Consider the following 16,147-nt stretch of genomic DNA (forward strand, 5'->3'; position numbering starts at 1 on the left):
CATATGGGGCAACACCCCTTTCCTGCCCAGGCCAATTTTCAGCTTTTAGCGCTGTTGTATTTTGAATGAAAATTGCGCGGTCATGCAACATTGTACCTAAACCAAATGTATGTAATTTTTTTCCCACAAATAGAGCTTTCTTTTGGTGCTGTTTGATCACCACAAGGTTTTTTTCTTTTTTACTACACAGATAAAAAAAGACCGAAAAGTTTGAAAAAAAAAAAGTTTTTTGTTTATGTTATAAAATTTTGTAAATAAATACGTTTTTTCCTGCAGTGACGAGCATTGATGAGGCCGCACTGGTGGGCACTGATGAGGAGGCACTGATGGGGTGGCAATGATGGCGTGGCACTGATGATGAGATACTAATATGCAGCACTGATGGGCACTGATATGTGCCACTGATAGGTAGCACTGATATGCAGCATTGATGGGCACTGATAGGCGGCACTAATGGGCATTGATGGGTGGCACTGTTGGGCACTAATAGACACTGATGGGCACTGATAGGCAGCACTGATGGGCACTCATAGGCGGCACTGATGGGCACTGGTGGGCGGCACTGATACATGGCAATGATGGGCACTGGTGGGTGGTACTGATAGATGGCAATGGTGGGCAGCACTGATGAGGAGGGCACTAACAGGCTCCCTGAGCACTAATTGGCATCCCCGGTGGCATGGGTGGGCATCCCTGGTGACCATGGTTGGCCAATCCCTGGTGGCTCTAGTGGCATCCCCCAAGGGTCTGCACTGGTAATTAATGCTCTGATTACCAGCATAGACCCCCCCCCCCCATCAGGAGAGCCGCCGATCGGCTTTCCTCAACTAGCGCCTGTCAGGCGCGAACTGAGGAAAGCCGATCAACGGCACTTCCTATTTACTATGTGACCAGCTGTGGTTGGACACAGCTGATCACATGGTAAAGAGCCTACATCATAGGCTTTTTACTGGGATCGGAGATGCGGTGTGTCAGAGTGACACACCGCACCACCGATCACCACTCTGCTCGCCCATCCTGCTGGACGTCATATGATAGATTGGAAAGTATAGCATATTTACTCGTTGTAAACTTTTTTACATTTATTCAGGTCTAGGCAAATAGTGTCATATAGCCCAGGAGTTTTCAGGGTGGGAGGAGGGGATTTCTCAATTAAGCACACCCTCTTGCCTGCATGCCTGAGCTAAGGGCAGATGGATTTGAAGGAGTAAATGCTACATGAATCATCTGCCCTTACTCAATATGGCCAGAAATGCTAGGGGGTGTTTTTTTTTTTTAAGTTATGTCTTAGGAAAATAAAGCATGGAGGCATGGATGGATGGGTAAGTGAGTTTGCTTTGAATATTAAGAATGAATTAAATAGCACTTTAAGATTGTTATACTCAGATGCAGTGTAGTTTTGCTTTAAAGAGAGCATAAATGAATGCATATAAAACAAACACTATTTGTTAAACTTAGGGAATACAAATTGGTATCAGTATATATGGACTCCTAGCATGGTGCATCTCTAAACCACAAATAGTTATACACCCAATGATCACTGGTATCATTTAACTGGTCTATCCAGATTTCTGGGTTAACTTCCAACATTAACAATTATTAACATTAACAATTATTAATAATTCTCATGTACCAGAAGTTGTGTTTCATCTGAAAAGGTGAAGCAACTCTGAGCACTGTAGTTCCCTTGGGGTTACTGTATTCTGTGCTGGAAAAGCTCAATCATGTAGGAAAACCTATCTCCTTTAAAAACCCACCCATCATGCCTGCCAAATATCTTCAAAAAAAATCCCTCTGTAAACATATATAACAGTACTGACAATAATATCCACTTAAAGCTGTTATATCCTGGGCAGGATTTGCAAGATGGAAGACCCTCACTGCTCAGAATGAGTGGTCGCATTAAGCTTTTCTTAACCCTTGCTAAAAGTGGAAAGCCCCTTTAAGAGATGCCAAGTTAAAAGATAATTTTTATTAACGACAGCAGAAGACAATGAAAACCGTGTCATACAAGCGTTTAGTAACTTATGCACCATTAAAGAACCGGTTTTGTACATGTTTGCTTTCAATTGCAGTACTAAGTATTCTCTCCCACCTTTAAGAAGCTTCCCTGGCATTGTCCACTGCTATCAGGAATATGGAAGTTCTCACTGAATGTCAGTTCAAAATGGCTGCTCTCATGTGTCAGGATTGTCCAAGTGCATCTGCTATTCAGAGGGAAGTTTAAAGGCCAACCTGGAGATTTGATGTTTCCACTATCTGCATGAATAAAGCCACCGCATCCTATTAAAAAGAAAAAAAATGAGGACAATAATAAAGGATCTCCAATGGCTGGAGACATTCATGATACTCATGATAGATTTTATATAAATCTGCATTGTAAACTTACATATAACCCTGTAAAAGTAGCAGTGACATCAGGACTGGCCCAAGACATTGTGGTGCCTGAGTCCAAGAATGAAATGTTGCAGCCCCCCCCAAAAAAAAAAAACACCGGACCGGTCCAACAAACGCCCACTGTCTATCCTTAGTCCTCCTGTCACTCCTGTGTCTGCTGCGCCCACCGCCCTAGAAGATCCAGCCTGCCCTGCGTGATATGGAGTGGGCTGATGTCTGACATCATTGCGCACACCATGACCACGTGAGCGACGTTCCCCTGGAGGAGACGCTCCGCCTCCTCATACTCATCAGTTTGCACTGTGGGCGGCAGTATGAGATGGCGAAATGCCACCCATAATGAAAACTGATGACACACAAAACTGCTGGAAAAACAATCTTGGGAGTCAATTTTCTGCCCCTCTTCAAGTGCTGCCTGGGTCCAATGGACCCAGTGGGACCCATGGTAGGGCCGGCCTTGAGTGACACCCCCACTGGGCTGGGCTGGAGGGACCCAGTAGGCCCTACCCACTACAGAATGGCTGGAGAAAACTACAGGGGGGCAGAGACAAGACCAGTCATCCTGCACAAGGAGAGAGAGCAGCAGTGAACGGTCTTTCTTGCAAGAAGCTATGGAATTTGTTTGATGTTGGCTACTGCAGAGATCCAGGTTGTATTAGCTAACTTATTTTTATATCTTATTTCCACCCAGGATTAAAATATTTATTTTTGGCAAAGTTCCTTTATCATTTCATAGAGAAAACGATTCTTAAAAAATACTACTGTAGTGATGTGATAATTTCTTTGCCCATCTTTCAAGTGTGTGTTCCTGTTATGCAGTGTTTGTTTTGCCCTTTTTCAATATGGCAACGGTGTGCTCTTTATCTCTCTGCAAGAAGGATGAGGTCATCAAAAAGGGCAGAGCAAGGAATGATGGGTAAGACTGTGAAGAAAAGAGACATGAGGAGACAGACATGTTCCTGCTGGAGAACAGACTTGTAAGTGCTGTAACATCCCCTCACTGAGACACACAGAGACACTGCTGATGATTTCATGTTCCTGAGGAAAGTATCTTATGCTGTATGGTTCACTGAATGTTATTTCTTCAATACATGGACATTTAAACACTCTGCTGTGTGGATTACTGTCTATATGGATATGTTTTCTCAATTGGGATTTCACTTGCTAATCACAAGCCCTGATTGAGTGGAGGCACTGGCACTTACTATAAATCCTGTCCTGATCACACAGATTATATACTCTGCTCCTAAATACTACACAGGTGGCGTCATCATACCCCAGTAGCCGCCAAGAGTGATTAAAATAGCGCTACATTTGGAGGCACTGCTGAGATACAAATCTTGGATCAGGACATTAAGGAACGACCATGTCATTGTTATCTACAGAAGCTGTGAGGCAGTGGGCCCTGGAAGAGGGACTGCCACCTAAAAGGACATTTGCTATTTCATATGTACCTATCCGTGTGAGCATCCACAAACTGCAGGAGGCGCTAAAAGCAAATGAAACCTTGCGGTATGCCGCTCCTGTGGATAAAAGAGAGGAAGATGAGAGTTATGAACTGTATACCCATTATCTCTGTCTCAGTGAGGTGGATTTAAATCCAGTTAAAGGGCCCTTTTGTATATATCCGAAAGGGGCTGAAGAAATTGGTTGTGCTGTAGTATTTCCAGTAAGTTCACCTCCAGTAAGGCGGAAGTTACCAGCCCTGCCTGATAAGTGTGAACCATTGAATACAACTGCTGCATCAGGAGAAACTGTAAAGCTGACTGCTGCGGCTGTTAAGCAGGAAACAAATATTGAGCATCTGTTGCTAAAAGTCACTGAAGTCATTGCCCAGAATTTACCTGCTGATTCTTATCGCAAATTAAAGGCTTTTTCAGGAGTGCTACCTGTCCCTGTTGGAGAAGAAAGCTTTGAGGTGTGGAGAGATTTTGCACAGCAAGTGATAGAGGAATGGACCTGCTCAGAGGAAAAGAAAAAACAGCGCATCATGGAAAGTTTAAGACCACCAGCATCCATTATCATCAGAGCTTACAAGGAGACTCATGTGAGTACCAGTGCTCAAGAATATATTGATATTTTGACAGATGCTTATGGACTGCACCGTGACCCTGATCAGATGCTTGCTGATTTTAAACAGACAAAGCATAAAGAGGGAGAGGATGTTTCTGTGTTTGTGAGGAGACTAGAAGTACTACTGGGGAGGTTGCTCACTGACAAGGTCATCTCTCCTACAGATGTTGACAGATTAAGGACTGCTCAAATAATAAAGGGGCTACTGCCGCATCACCCAATATCACCAGTTCTAAGAGTGGTTTTGAGGGAGAGGAACTTTACTTTCACTGAAATTATGACTGAAGTAAAGAGACAGGAGTCTTATATTATTTTTAGTACCCCTTCCAAGAGCAAAGTTAAACAGAATTCTGGGGTGGAGCCCACAAATGAGACTGTTGCTAAGAACAAAGAAGTGGGTAGACTCCCACAGCCTAGAGCTCTATCTGCTGATAAAACCTCCAGTGATAAGCCTCTCTTCCACATTAAATGTTTCCGCTGTGGACAAGCAGGCCATACAGTTCGTCAGTGTCCACTGCTTACTGACAGTTCTGAAATTCACAGTAAAGCTGGACATATGTACCAAAGAAAACATGGAAGATCAAGAAAACAAACGTTTACCAAGCTACCTGGGGTAGGCCGCAGATGTACTTTCAATTTGTTTGTTAATGATATACCCACTACTGCTCTGTTTGATACTGGTTCTCAGCTGACAATCATATACAGGCCCTTCTATCAGCAACACTTAAACCACCTCCCTTTGCAACCTGTGGACACTTTGCCTGTTTATGGTGTGGGAGAAAATCCTGTTTTTATGGATGGTTGCCTAGAAGTCGAGCTTCGCATTCCTGGCGTGATAGCTGAGGAGGATCCCCCACTTAAAGTTATTGCTTATGTGAGCCCTCCACCTGGGGGTAATGAGTATGCTCCTATGATTGTGGGTTCCAATGTTGAAGCTGTTGAGGCTGCTTTCATACGGTTTCTTCAGCCTCAACAGGGAACTCCCCTACCTTCACTGCCTGTTGCTCCAGAACTTCAAAATATCTGCCAAACTTTTGCTCCTGATCTTCCTGGAGGGTGTGTGGGAAATCCATGGCGTCCCATAGAGCTTCCAGCAGGGGGAGTGAGAGTGTTGCGGGTTTATGTGGAAATCTCACCAAGTGCAAATGGTAGTTTCTTTTTGCTAGAGACTGATACAAAAGAGGCTGCAAAGAATGGCTGGGAGATAGTACCAGAAAGGAAAGACTATCGTGTAAAATGTCCAAGAATGGATGTTGTTACTGTTCGGAACATTACCACACACCCAGTTATAATACCAGCCTGGAAAGAGGTAGCCTATTGTTACCCAGTGGAAACCATTAGCTCCTACACTGCTAAAGTCAAGGAGAAAGAAACCAAATTAGACTTTCACTTGAATGATGCTGATAGTCCTGCAGAGCACCAACAAGCACTAGGAGAGCAGCTAATGGAATACAATGATGTTTTCTCTACCGATGACATGGATGTTGGGTGTGCAAAGAGTATTCAGCACAGTATTCGCCTAACAGATAGCACCCCATTTAGAGAAAGATCCAGGCGCATACCTCTTAAAGATCTGGATGATGTTCGAGAGTGCTTGCACAAAATGAAAGATGAAAACATCATTGCTGAGTCTAAAAGCCCGTATGCATCCCCAATAGTGGTAGTCAGAAAGAAAAATGGTGGAGTGCGAATATGTGTTGACTACAGGACTCTAAATCGGCGAACAGTCCCAGATCAATACACGCTACCTCGCATTGAGGAAGCTCTTGATGCCCTGCAAGGCAGTAAATGGTTCACAGTAATGGACTTAAGATCTGGTTATTACCAGGTACCAATGAGTGAGGAAGATCAAGAAAAGACGGCTTTTATTTGCCCCCTGGGATTTTTCCAGTTTGTTCGCATGCCTCAGGGCATTAGTGGTGCACCTGCAACCTTTCAACGTCTAATGGATCGGACCCTGGGAGACCTTTGTCCCACTCAATGTATCGTCTACCTTGATGACATAATTGTCTTTGGCTCCACTCTGGAGGAGCATGACCAAAGACTGTTTAAAGTGCTAGATCGTTTGAGGAAGGAAGGTCTGAAACTTTCACTGGACAAATGTAAGTTTGCTCGTTCTTCAGTAAACTTTGTGGGTCACATCGTATCTGCAGAAGGGGTAGCAACTGATCCTGCTAAGGTGGAGGCTGTGGTAACCTGGCCCCGTCCCACAAATCTGACAGAACTGAGGTCCTTCTTGGGATTTTGTGGCTATTATCGTCGATTCATTAGAGGCTATTCCAAGACTGCTCGGCCTCTTAATGACTTGCTCAAAGAAACCCCTGGCATGGACACAAACCGCAAAACTCATTTCAGTGAGAGATGGACTTCTGCTTGTGAGGAAGCTTTTCTACAGCTTAAGAAAAGTCTTACAGAAGCACCAGTGTTGGCTTATGCAGACCCACAAAAGCCATACATTCTGCATGTGGATGCCAGCTATGATGGATTGGGAGGAGTCTTACATCAAGAGTACCCAGGAGGACTTAGGCCTGTTGCTTATATAAGTCGCAGTCTAAGCCCAGTAGAAAAGAATTATCCTGTTCATAAACTGGAATTTCTTGCCCTGAAGTGGGCTATTGTTGAAAAGCTGCATGATTACTTGTATGGAACTCAGTTTGAGGTGAGAACCGACAACAACCCCCTGACTTATGTTTTGACTACAGCAAAGCTAGATGCCACTGGTCATAGGTGGCTTGCTGCCTTGTCTAATTATCAGTTCACTCTCAAGTACAAGCCTGGTCCCAAGAATATTGGGGCTGATGCTCTTTCTAGGCGCCCTGGATTACCCATGAACTTGGAAGAAAGTGACTGGGAGGAAGTACCTGGGCCTATTGTGGCTGCCTATTGTGCTACAGCTGCTGTACAAGGAGACAATATTGTTTTCTCTGACCTACGAGCTATTGATTCCCTGGGAGCTGGTGAAGAGTGTATTCCAAACATGTATTGCTGCCCCACTGCTTTAGGGGTGCCAGAAAACATCCAGCTGCAAAAGAAAGACATGATCCTTCTACAAAAAAGAGATCCAATAATCAGACATGTCAGAGAGTCTGTTTTCCGCAAAGATCCTAACTACATGAGAAAATACCTACCTGAGCAGAGTACCTACTATTTTAAGGAATGGGAGAAGCTCAAAATAATTGATGGACTTTTATACAGGGTACATTTGTTTCATGATCATCCTGGAAGGAGACAGCTAGTGCTGCCTCAAGTCTATAGAAACTCTGTTATGAGAAGTTTGCATGATCAACATGGGCATCTAGGGGTTGAAAAAACCTATGGATTAATCCAAGACCGATTCTTTTGGCCACGAATGAGGGAAGCTGTTGTGGACTATTGCCGCCGTTGTGTGAGATGTCTGCAACGGAAAACTCTGCCTACTCGAGCTGCTCCTATGGAACACTTGAAAAGTTCTGGTCCCATGGATTTAGTGTGCATGGACTTTTTGTGTATTGACAATGACAGCAGTGGTGTGGGAAATATTTTGATTGTGACTGATCACTATACTCGCTATGCTCAAGCCTATCCCACCAAAGATCAGAAAGCAGTAACTGTAGCCAAAGTGCTGTGGGAGAAGTTTTTTGTTCACTATGGATTGCCAAATCGACTTCACTCTGACCAGGGGCGGGACTTTGAAAGTCGCCTAATTAAAGAGCTGTTAACATTGCTTAACATCAACAAGAGCCGCACCACCCCTTATCATCCAGAGGGTGATGCTCTCCCTGAACGTTTCAATCGTACCTTGTTGAACATGTTGGGTACTCTCCCTAATGGTGCTAAGCAGACCTGGAGCCGACATGTTGGAGCTATGGTACATGCCTACAATTGCACCAGACATGAATCCACTGGCTTTTCTCCTTATTTTCTTATGTTTGGGAGAGAAGCCCGTCTCCCTATTGACATTCAGTTGGGCGTGTCTACTGATGGAGTGGAACAGAGAAATCACTATCAGTATGTGGCACGACTTAAACAGAGTTTGAAAGAGGCCTATCAGATGGCTGAGGAAAATGCTGCGAAATTAAATGCTGCCAATAAAAGGCGTTTTGATTCCAAAGTTCGTTACAAAGACTTACAACCTGGTGATAAAGTGTTTCTCCGCAATTTGGGACCCTCAGCCAAACATAAGTTAGCTGATCGCTGGAGAAATGAGTTGTTTGAAGTTGTGGAAAAACTGCCTAGGATTCCAGTATACAGGATTCGAGGACCTGAGGGTCGGATCAAAGCCTGGCATAGGAATCATTTGCTTCCGGTACCACAAAGTGCAACTGTTGATGAGGAGCCACAATCTGACATTGCTACAGATTCTAATGATGTGCCTTGTGGCAACAGCGGAGACCAGAGTGATGACAGTGACTGGTTTACACCTCCACCAGAGTCTCCTGCACAGGTTCCTTCACCTAGCATTGATGGGGGCCTTCCTCAGAGGGGAGGTTTGAACCCAGCTACTCCGGCTTTTGAACCAACAGCCCAAAATTTTATGCCTACAGTTCCAGGCATAGTTGGAGCACCAAGTTTTCCCACTAATGCTGTCCCAGAGTTTTCTGGATTTATGCCTGAGGGGTTGAGGAGAGGAGATCGTGTTCGACGTCCTCCACCGGTGTTTACTTATGACACTTTGGGAAGACCCTGCTATGCTGTGCAGAACTATGTACAACCTCATGTTCTGACGGACATGATTGCAGCTCATTCTAGACTGGTTAGCATGATGCCTATTTGTTTTTAACCATACTTTCTTTGCAGCTAGCTCTGTAATAGATTGCTTCTGGAGAAGTGGTCTGCAGAAGGCGACAACGATGTTAATTTTTGTTGTTATTTTATGTGTATATCCTTGCCGGGTCGGAAGGATTTTCAGCAGGAGGAGAATGTAGTGATGTGATAATTTCTTTGCCCATCTTTCAAGTGTGTGTTCCTGTTATGCAGTGTTTGTTTTGCCCTTTTTCAATATGGCAACGGTGTGCTCTTTATCTCTCTGCAAGAAGGATGAGGTCATCAAAAAGGGCAGAGCAAGGAATGATGGGTAAGACTGTGAAGAAAAGAGACATGAGGAGACAGACATGTTCCTGCTGGAGAACAGACTTGTAAGTGCTGTAACATCCCCTCACTGAGACACACAGAGACACTGCTGATGATTTCATGTTCCTGAGGAAAGTATCTTATGCTGTATGGTTCACTGAATGTTATTTCTTCAATACATGGACATTTAAACACTCTGCTGTGTGGATTACTGTCTATATGGATATGTTTTCTCAATTGGGATTTCACTTGCTAATCACAAGCCCTGATTGAGTGGAGGCACTGGCACTTACTATAAATCCTGTCCTGATCACACAGATTATATACTCTGCTCCTAAATACTACACAGGTGGCGTCATCATACCCCAGTAGCCGCCAAGAGTGATTAAAATAGCGCTACACTACCATACTTCGTAATATTCACAAGAAAGTATATCTCACCCTGAGAATCTGATGTCCAGTTAGCATAAAATCCTCCGCCATGTATGGAATTGTCCGCATTGAAAATGACCAACAGTTTATTAGACCCAGACTGGATTGTCCCTGGTGACACAGTCCCACAATATTGTCCTATAAGTGGTGAGCTTGGCAAGGCACCGTTCACTATTGTCAAGGAGTCCCAGCGGCATACCACATGATATTCCAGATCAAAATAAGCAAAAGAGAGCTAGAAAGGAATAGAACAATAAAATGTTTACACCGTCAAGAGATAATAACATCATATGAAAACATGCAGCAAATACTGGAAATGAAAGCCAGCAATCCCATACCTCCTGCTGGCCAGTATAAGATGTCAGTGCACACCAGTACAACCATGAGTGTGTATACTAATTTTGTGGATCTACAGTAGCACAGGGGCCCAGAAATTACCCAAGAGCTGCCATGGGAAAGGTTCAGGGTGGCCAGCAGTAAGAGTAAACTCAGACTCTGATTAGGGCCTACATCTGTTCAGGGGAAGTTATAGCAAGCACTGGTAGCAAAGGGAGGATATTTACCTAGAAATAACTTCCTAGTGACCCATGTTCAAGACGCTTCCTCCTACCAGGACACAGCCTGGTCAACATCCTGACAAAAGGTAGACAGTTGTGATAAGCAACACTTATTAGCCGTGACAGTGGTCCTCTGAAGCCAATGTTTCCCACTGAACATAATAAAATTTATTTTGCACTGACAGATCATTACGTCATAAGATACTGTTATTTATGCAGCTCAATACTTGTAAATTATAAAACCATTTCACGTTTTCCTTCATTTGCCCAGGTTTAAGCTTTGATTAAAAAAACTGTGTCTATCTAAAACAGCCATTACCGTGCACAGTATTTTTTTAAATTGACATTCCAAATACAGCATCTCCTAACCCACTAACCATTCTTCTCTTTTTTTTTATTACTGGTCCATGTAGTATGGTAAGCAACGGGTTAAGTTGCTGTCTGCAAAATGTTACAATTATGTATATGTCTGGGAGCTGGGTGTGGCTGAAGTTTAGTTGCATGCGTGATGTTCAGTGAATAAAGAAGCAACCTGTACAGCCTGGTCTGTGTTAATACACTACATTTTGGCGACGAGGATGGCTAGCTTTCTGGATTTACCGGCTATCGGACCGTTTGATGTGTCTGGAGACCACACTAGTCTCTCACAGCGCTGGGACAAGTGGAAGAAGGGATTTCAGCTCTATGTTATAGCCACAGGAGTGACTGCACCTGCTCAGAAGAGAGCCATGCTGCTGCATCTAGCTGGACCTCAAGTTCAGGACATTTTTGAAACCCTGGGAGCAACAGGGGATGATTCAGACTATGATACAGCCATGAATAGACTGAGTGAGTACTTTGAGCCAAAGAAAAATATTCCCTATGAAAGATATAAGTTTAGACATGCTGTGCAAGAACTGGGAGAAACCACAGACAGTTATGTGACTAGGCTGAAATATCTGGCAAAGTCTTGTGATTTTGGGACTGTAACTGAGGAGATAATCAGAGATCAGGTCATAGAGAAATGCACATCTGTGCACCTCAGGAGGAGATTATTGAGAGAACCTAGTCTCACACTTACTAGTCTGCAGGAGATTGCAAGAGCCATTGAACTGTCTGAGCTCCAGGCTCTGCATATTGAAACCAAGGACACTGCATCTGTCAATACAGTCTCCAAACCTGCCTATAATAATAGGAATATCTGGAGTAGGAAAGAGAGTTTTCCAAAGAGGACTTTACATATAACCTGCAGTAAATGTGGCAGAGGGGGACACACAAGTCAGGACTGCACTGTGGTACAGAATAAAATGTGCTATGCTTGTGGAAAGACAGGTCATTTTGCAGCTGTGTGTAGAAGTACAACCAGAGATAACAAAACCAAAGGACCATCAGCACAAGTAAATGTTATAGCTGAGGATAAAGAGAGTGCTCCTGACTGTGAATTTATATTCTCCCTGTGTTCTCTGCAAGCTGGGACATTAACCATTAAGATTGGAAAGACAGATGTGTCAGTGTTGATTGACTCTGGAGCTACATACAATGTTATGGACTTAGCTTCTTGGCACAGTCTTAATAGCAGAGAAAACCACCTTAAATTGTGTAACACCACTAAACAGATTTATACTTATGGCTCCAGTACACCACTACAACTTAAAGGCAAATTTTATACCTCTGTTCAAACACATGAGACTGGTCCTCCATTGCAGACCGAATTCTATGTTGTAGATGGCACAGGGTCGCCTCTGCTTGGTCGTCAAACCGCAATGGCACTAGGGGTGTTAAAGATTGGCCGTGATGTAGGCAGCGCAAGATTGAATATGCTGTCTCCTGCTATTTCTGCATTGAAAGAGGAATTTAAAGATTGCTTCTCTGGGTTTGGAAAATTAAAGGCTTTTCAGTTGGAGCTTCACATTGATCCACATGTAAAGCCTATTGCACAGCCAGTACGCAGACTTCCTTATAGCCTGAGATCACCTGTTGAGCACAAACTGGCAGAGCTGCTAGACCTTGACATTATTGAACCTGTGGAAGGACCCACTCCGTGGGTATCGCCGTTAGTTGTTGTACCAAAGGGCACAGATATTCGGATTTGTGTGGACATGAGATGTGCTAACCAAGCTGTGCAGAGAGAGAGACATCCAATTCCCACTATTGAAGATGTTCTACATGCAATGAATGGGGCAAGTGTCTTCAGTAAACTGGATTTGAAATGGGGTTATCATCAGATTGAATTGACCCCAGCATCTAGAGTCATCACTACATTTGCAAGCCATAAAGGTCTTTTTAGATACAAGAGGTTGATGTTTGGCGTATCGTCAGCACCGGAGGCCTATCAACATGTGATTCAGCAAGTGCTACATGGTTGTGAAGGCACGCATAACATTTCTGATGATATAATTGTGTGGGGAACAAACACACAGGAGCACGATGAACGTCTCTGTGCAGTGCTAAATCGCTTGAAGGAGAAAGGGTTAACATTAAATGAGAAGAAGTGCACATTTCAAATGAATAAAATGACTTTTATGGGCCATGTGCTGTCTGACAGGGGCATTGGTCCGGAGGACTGTAAAATTAAAGCTGTGTCTGATGCCAGAAATCCTGAAAACCCTGCAGAAGTACGCAGTTTTCTTGGGCTAGTGAATTACTGTGCCAAGTTTATTCCAGATATGGCGACTGTCAGTGGACCTCTGAGATTGTTAATTCGCAAAGCAGTCCCTTGGAAGTGGGGCCTTTTGGAACAAGGTGCATTTGATGAACTTAAGAGACGGCTGACTTGCGCCACAACTTTGGCTTATTTCAATCCTACTGCACACACCCAAGTTATTGTCGATGCTAGCCCTGTGGGGTTAGGCGCCATCTTGGTTCAGAGACAATGCACAGGCGATTACAGGCCTATTCAGTATGCAAGCAGATCCCTTACTGATGTAGAGAGACATTATTCTCAGACCGAGAAAGAAGCTTTGGCTGTTTGGGGATGTGAAAGGTTTCACACCTATCTCAACGGCCTTGATTTTGAAATCATCACAGACCACAAGCCTCTGGAAGTGATATATTCGCCACGCTCAAAACCATCCGCCAGTATTGAAAGATGGGTTCTCAGATTGTTACCGTACCGATTTACAGTGCGGTACAGACCTGGACCGACTAATGCGGCAGATGCACTTTCCAGATTGCCTCAGTCTTCAGCACCTGTTCATAACCTAGCAGAAGAGTACATTCGTTTTGTGGCTACTAACGCCATGCCTCAGGCATTGACACTGCGGGAGGTTGAAGAATTGTCATCTGTGGATCCGGACATTGCTCGATTGAGAAAATGTGTAAGACAAGGGGTTTGGGTGGATTGTGACCCAAGCTATCACAGAATCAAACAAGAGCTGAGTATTGCTGGACAACTAGTTTTACGTGGCAATCGTATTGTGATGCCTAGAGACTTACGGAAACGTACATTACATTTAGCCCATGAGGGCCATCAAGGCATTGTACGCACCAAAGATTACGTGAGAAAGTCTGGTGGCCAGGAATTGACAAGGATGTGGAACGTTTGGTTTCTTCATGTCGAGCATGTCAGTTGGTGGGCAGCAAACCTAAACCAGAACCAGTAACTCACACTGTTCTACTTGAGGGACCATGGGAAGATTTAGCCATTGATCTGTGTGACATTCCATCTGGACACCATCTTTTAGTTGTTGTGGACTATTATTCAAGGTGGCAAGAGGTGGTAGTTCTCACTAAAGCTACATCATCAACTGTAATTGAGGGGTTGGAGAGCATTTTTGCATCTCATGGGTTGCCTAAACGGATTGTGAGTGATAATGGTGCCCAATTTACTTCTCAGGAATTTCAGGACTATCTGAAATCAAATGCTATTGAACATCATCGTACAACTCCATACTGGCCACAGGCTAACGGGGAAGTGGAACGCCAGAATCGAACCTTGCTGAAAGCTTTGCGGATTGCTCATTTAGAGAGAAGAGACTGGAAAAAGGAACTGTGGCGTTTTCTTTTGGCTTATCGCACAACTCCGCATACTGTCACTGGGGTTAGTCCTGCGGAACTTCTTTGTGGTCGCAAATTCAGGACAAAATTGCCAGACATTGGGGGTCCTCCTACGAGTCAGAAACCTTTTCGGCATATTGATGAGGAAAGGAAGATCCGGGCTGAACAGTATGCAAACCACTGCCGCCATTGTCAACCTAGTGGCCTTCAACAGGGTGATAAGGTGTTGCTTCAAAATGATCGGTTTAACAAACTGGCTCCGTCCTTTGAACCTGAGCCTTATGTTGTAAAGGAGAAAAGAGGTACTCAAGTAGTTTTAGAGGATTTAGATGGACACACAAAAGTGCGTAATTCCTCATTTGTGAAGAAATTTATTGAGTCAGAAGGTCAAGTATCGGACGACGGCGAACAGGTAGTGGATGATACTGCCAGTGATCCAGACTTCAATCCACAACCATCCACATCGGAATGGCCAAGAGAAAAACGAGCAACTAATCCACGGCCTACCTTAAGGACTATGTGTATAGTCAGGAGTTTATAGTTTAAATTTCTAGTTATTCATCCATGCATTTTGTTAATCTTATTAATACGTTGTGCATGTTATGTTTTATTCAAAGAGAGGAGGGAATGTAGTATGGTAAGCAACGGGTTAAGTTGCTGTCTGGAAAATGTTACAATTATGTATATGTCTGGGAGCTGGGTGTGGCTGAAGTTTAGTTGCATGCGTGATGTTCAGTGAATAAAGAAGCAACCTGTACAGCCTGGTCTGTGTTAATACACTACAGTCCACTTCATGACTAAGTCAACCAAGTCAGTTAGAAACCTTAAATGAGGCCCAATAAATCTATTAACTTGAATGGAATATATAACTTTGCATCTTCATTAAAAACTCAAATACATAAAAGACAATTAGGAACTCTTCAACTAATCAGATTCAAAGCTGTCTTGGAAGTTTGGATATTATTGGTGATGCAAGAAGCAGAAAGAGAAGAAGAACCTTTTACATAGCCTGTGAGGAACTTCATAGTGGGATGGGTATAGGGGATCACATTGGACCCTTTAGTAATTGCAGTGTGTACTGCTTAGTTTTAGTGTTTTGGTGAATGGTCTTAGTTTTACCTGCATAGTGCATACGCTTGGGAACATAACACTGCATGTGCCTCCTCTCTGGGCCTTCTATGGCAGTAGCTCTTCCCCTGATTCACATTTCAGCAACTTGTATTTTTGAATTAATTTGTCTTTAAAAGAGCTGTATAGTAACATCACCCAGCCAGTCTCCAAGTTCCTGTTCTCCTCTACATCAGATTCCAAAGAATGAAGTCTGACACTTTGCACTTATGTAAAGCCTGGGGATGGTTTGTCTCTATAGTCTTTAGATAACACTCACAGTAATAATTTGTCCTTCTGGGGCCTCCAAATGCCAGGCACAGTGGCTTCCAGCTGTGTAGTTTCCAGGATAGTTTGGACTATATATAACACCAGCTACACCACTCTGCATCCCACCGCAACCTAAAAGGCAAAGCAAAATATCATCATATTAATACATTTACATTATAGAGGTTTGTTGAGCCCACACAGAAATTTTGGGTGTATGCTAGCAAGTTAGATCTTCCCCTGGAATTTTAACGTGGCCTTATTTTCCTGAAACATGACAGTTAGGATCC

At 43.7% G+C, this 16,147-nt stretch overlaps 1 protein-coding gene across 1 annotated transcript in view; it reads right to left on the reverse strand.

Annotated features, from left to right (window-relative positions):
• CUBN (cubilin) overlaps positions 1-16,147 on the reverse strand; it is a 439,455-nt gene that overhangs the window by 88,621 nt on the left and 334,687 nt on the right. Inside the window, exons 52-54 of the mRNA XM_082257511.1 lie at positions 15,871-15,992; positions 9,961-10,186; positions 2,096-2,283 (exon numbers count right to left, since the gene is read on the reverse strand). Of these exons, the coding sequence (XP_082113637.1) occupies positions 2,096-2,283; positions 9,961-10,186; positions 15,871-15,992 (536 nt within the window). The remainder of the gene's footprint in view (positions 1-2,095; positions 2,284-9,960; positions 10,187-15,870; positions 15,993-16,147) is intronic.

Source organism: Pelophylax lessonae, assembly GCF_965119305.1.
Source record: "Pelophylax lessonae genome assembly, chromosome: 5".
Classification (NCBI taxonomy): Eukaryota; Metazoa; Chordata; class Amphibia; order Anura; family Ranidae; genus Pelophylax; species Pelophylax lessonae.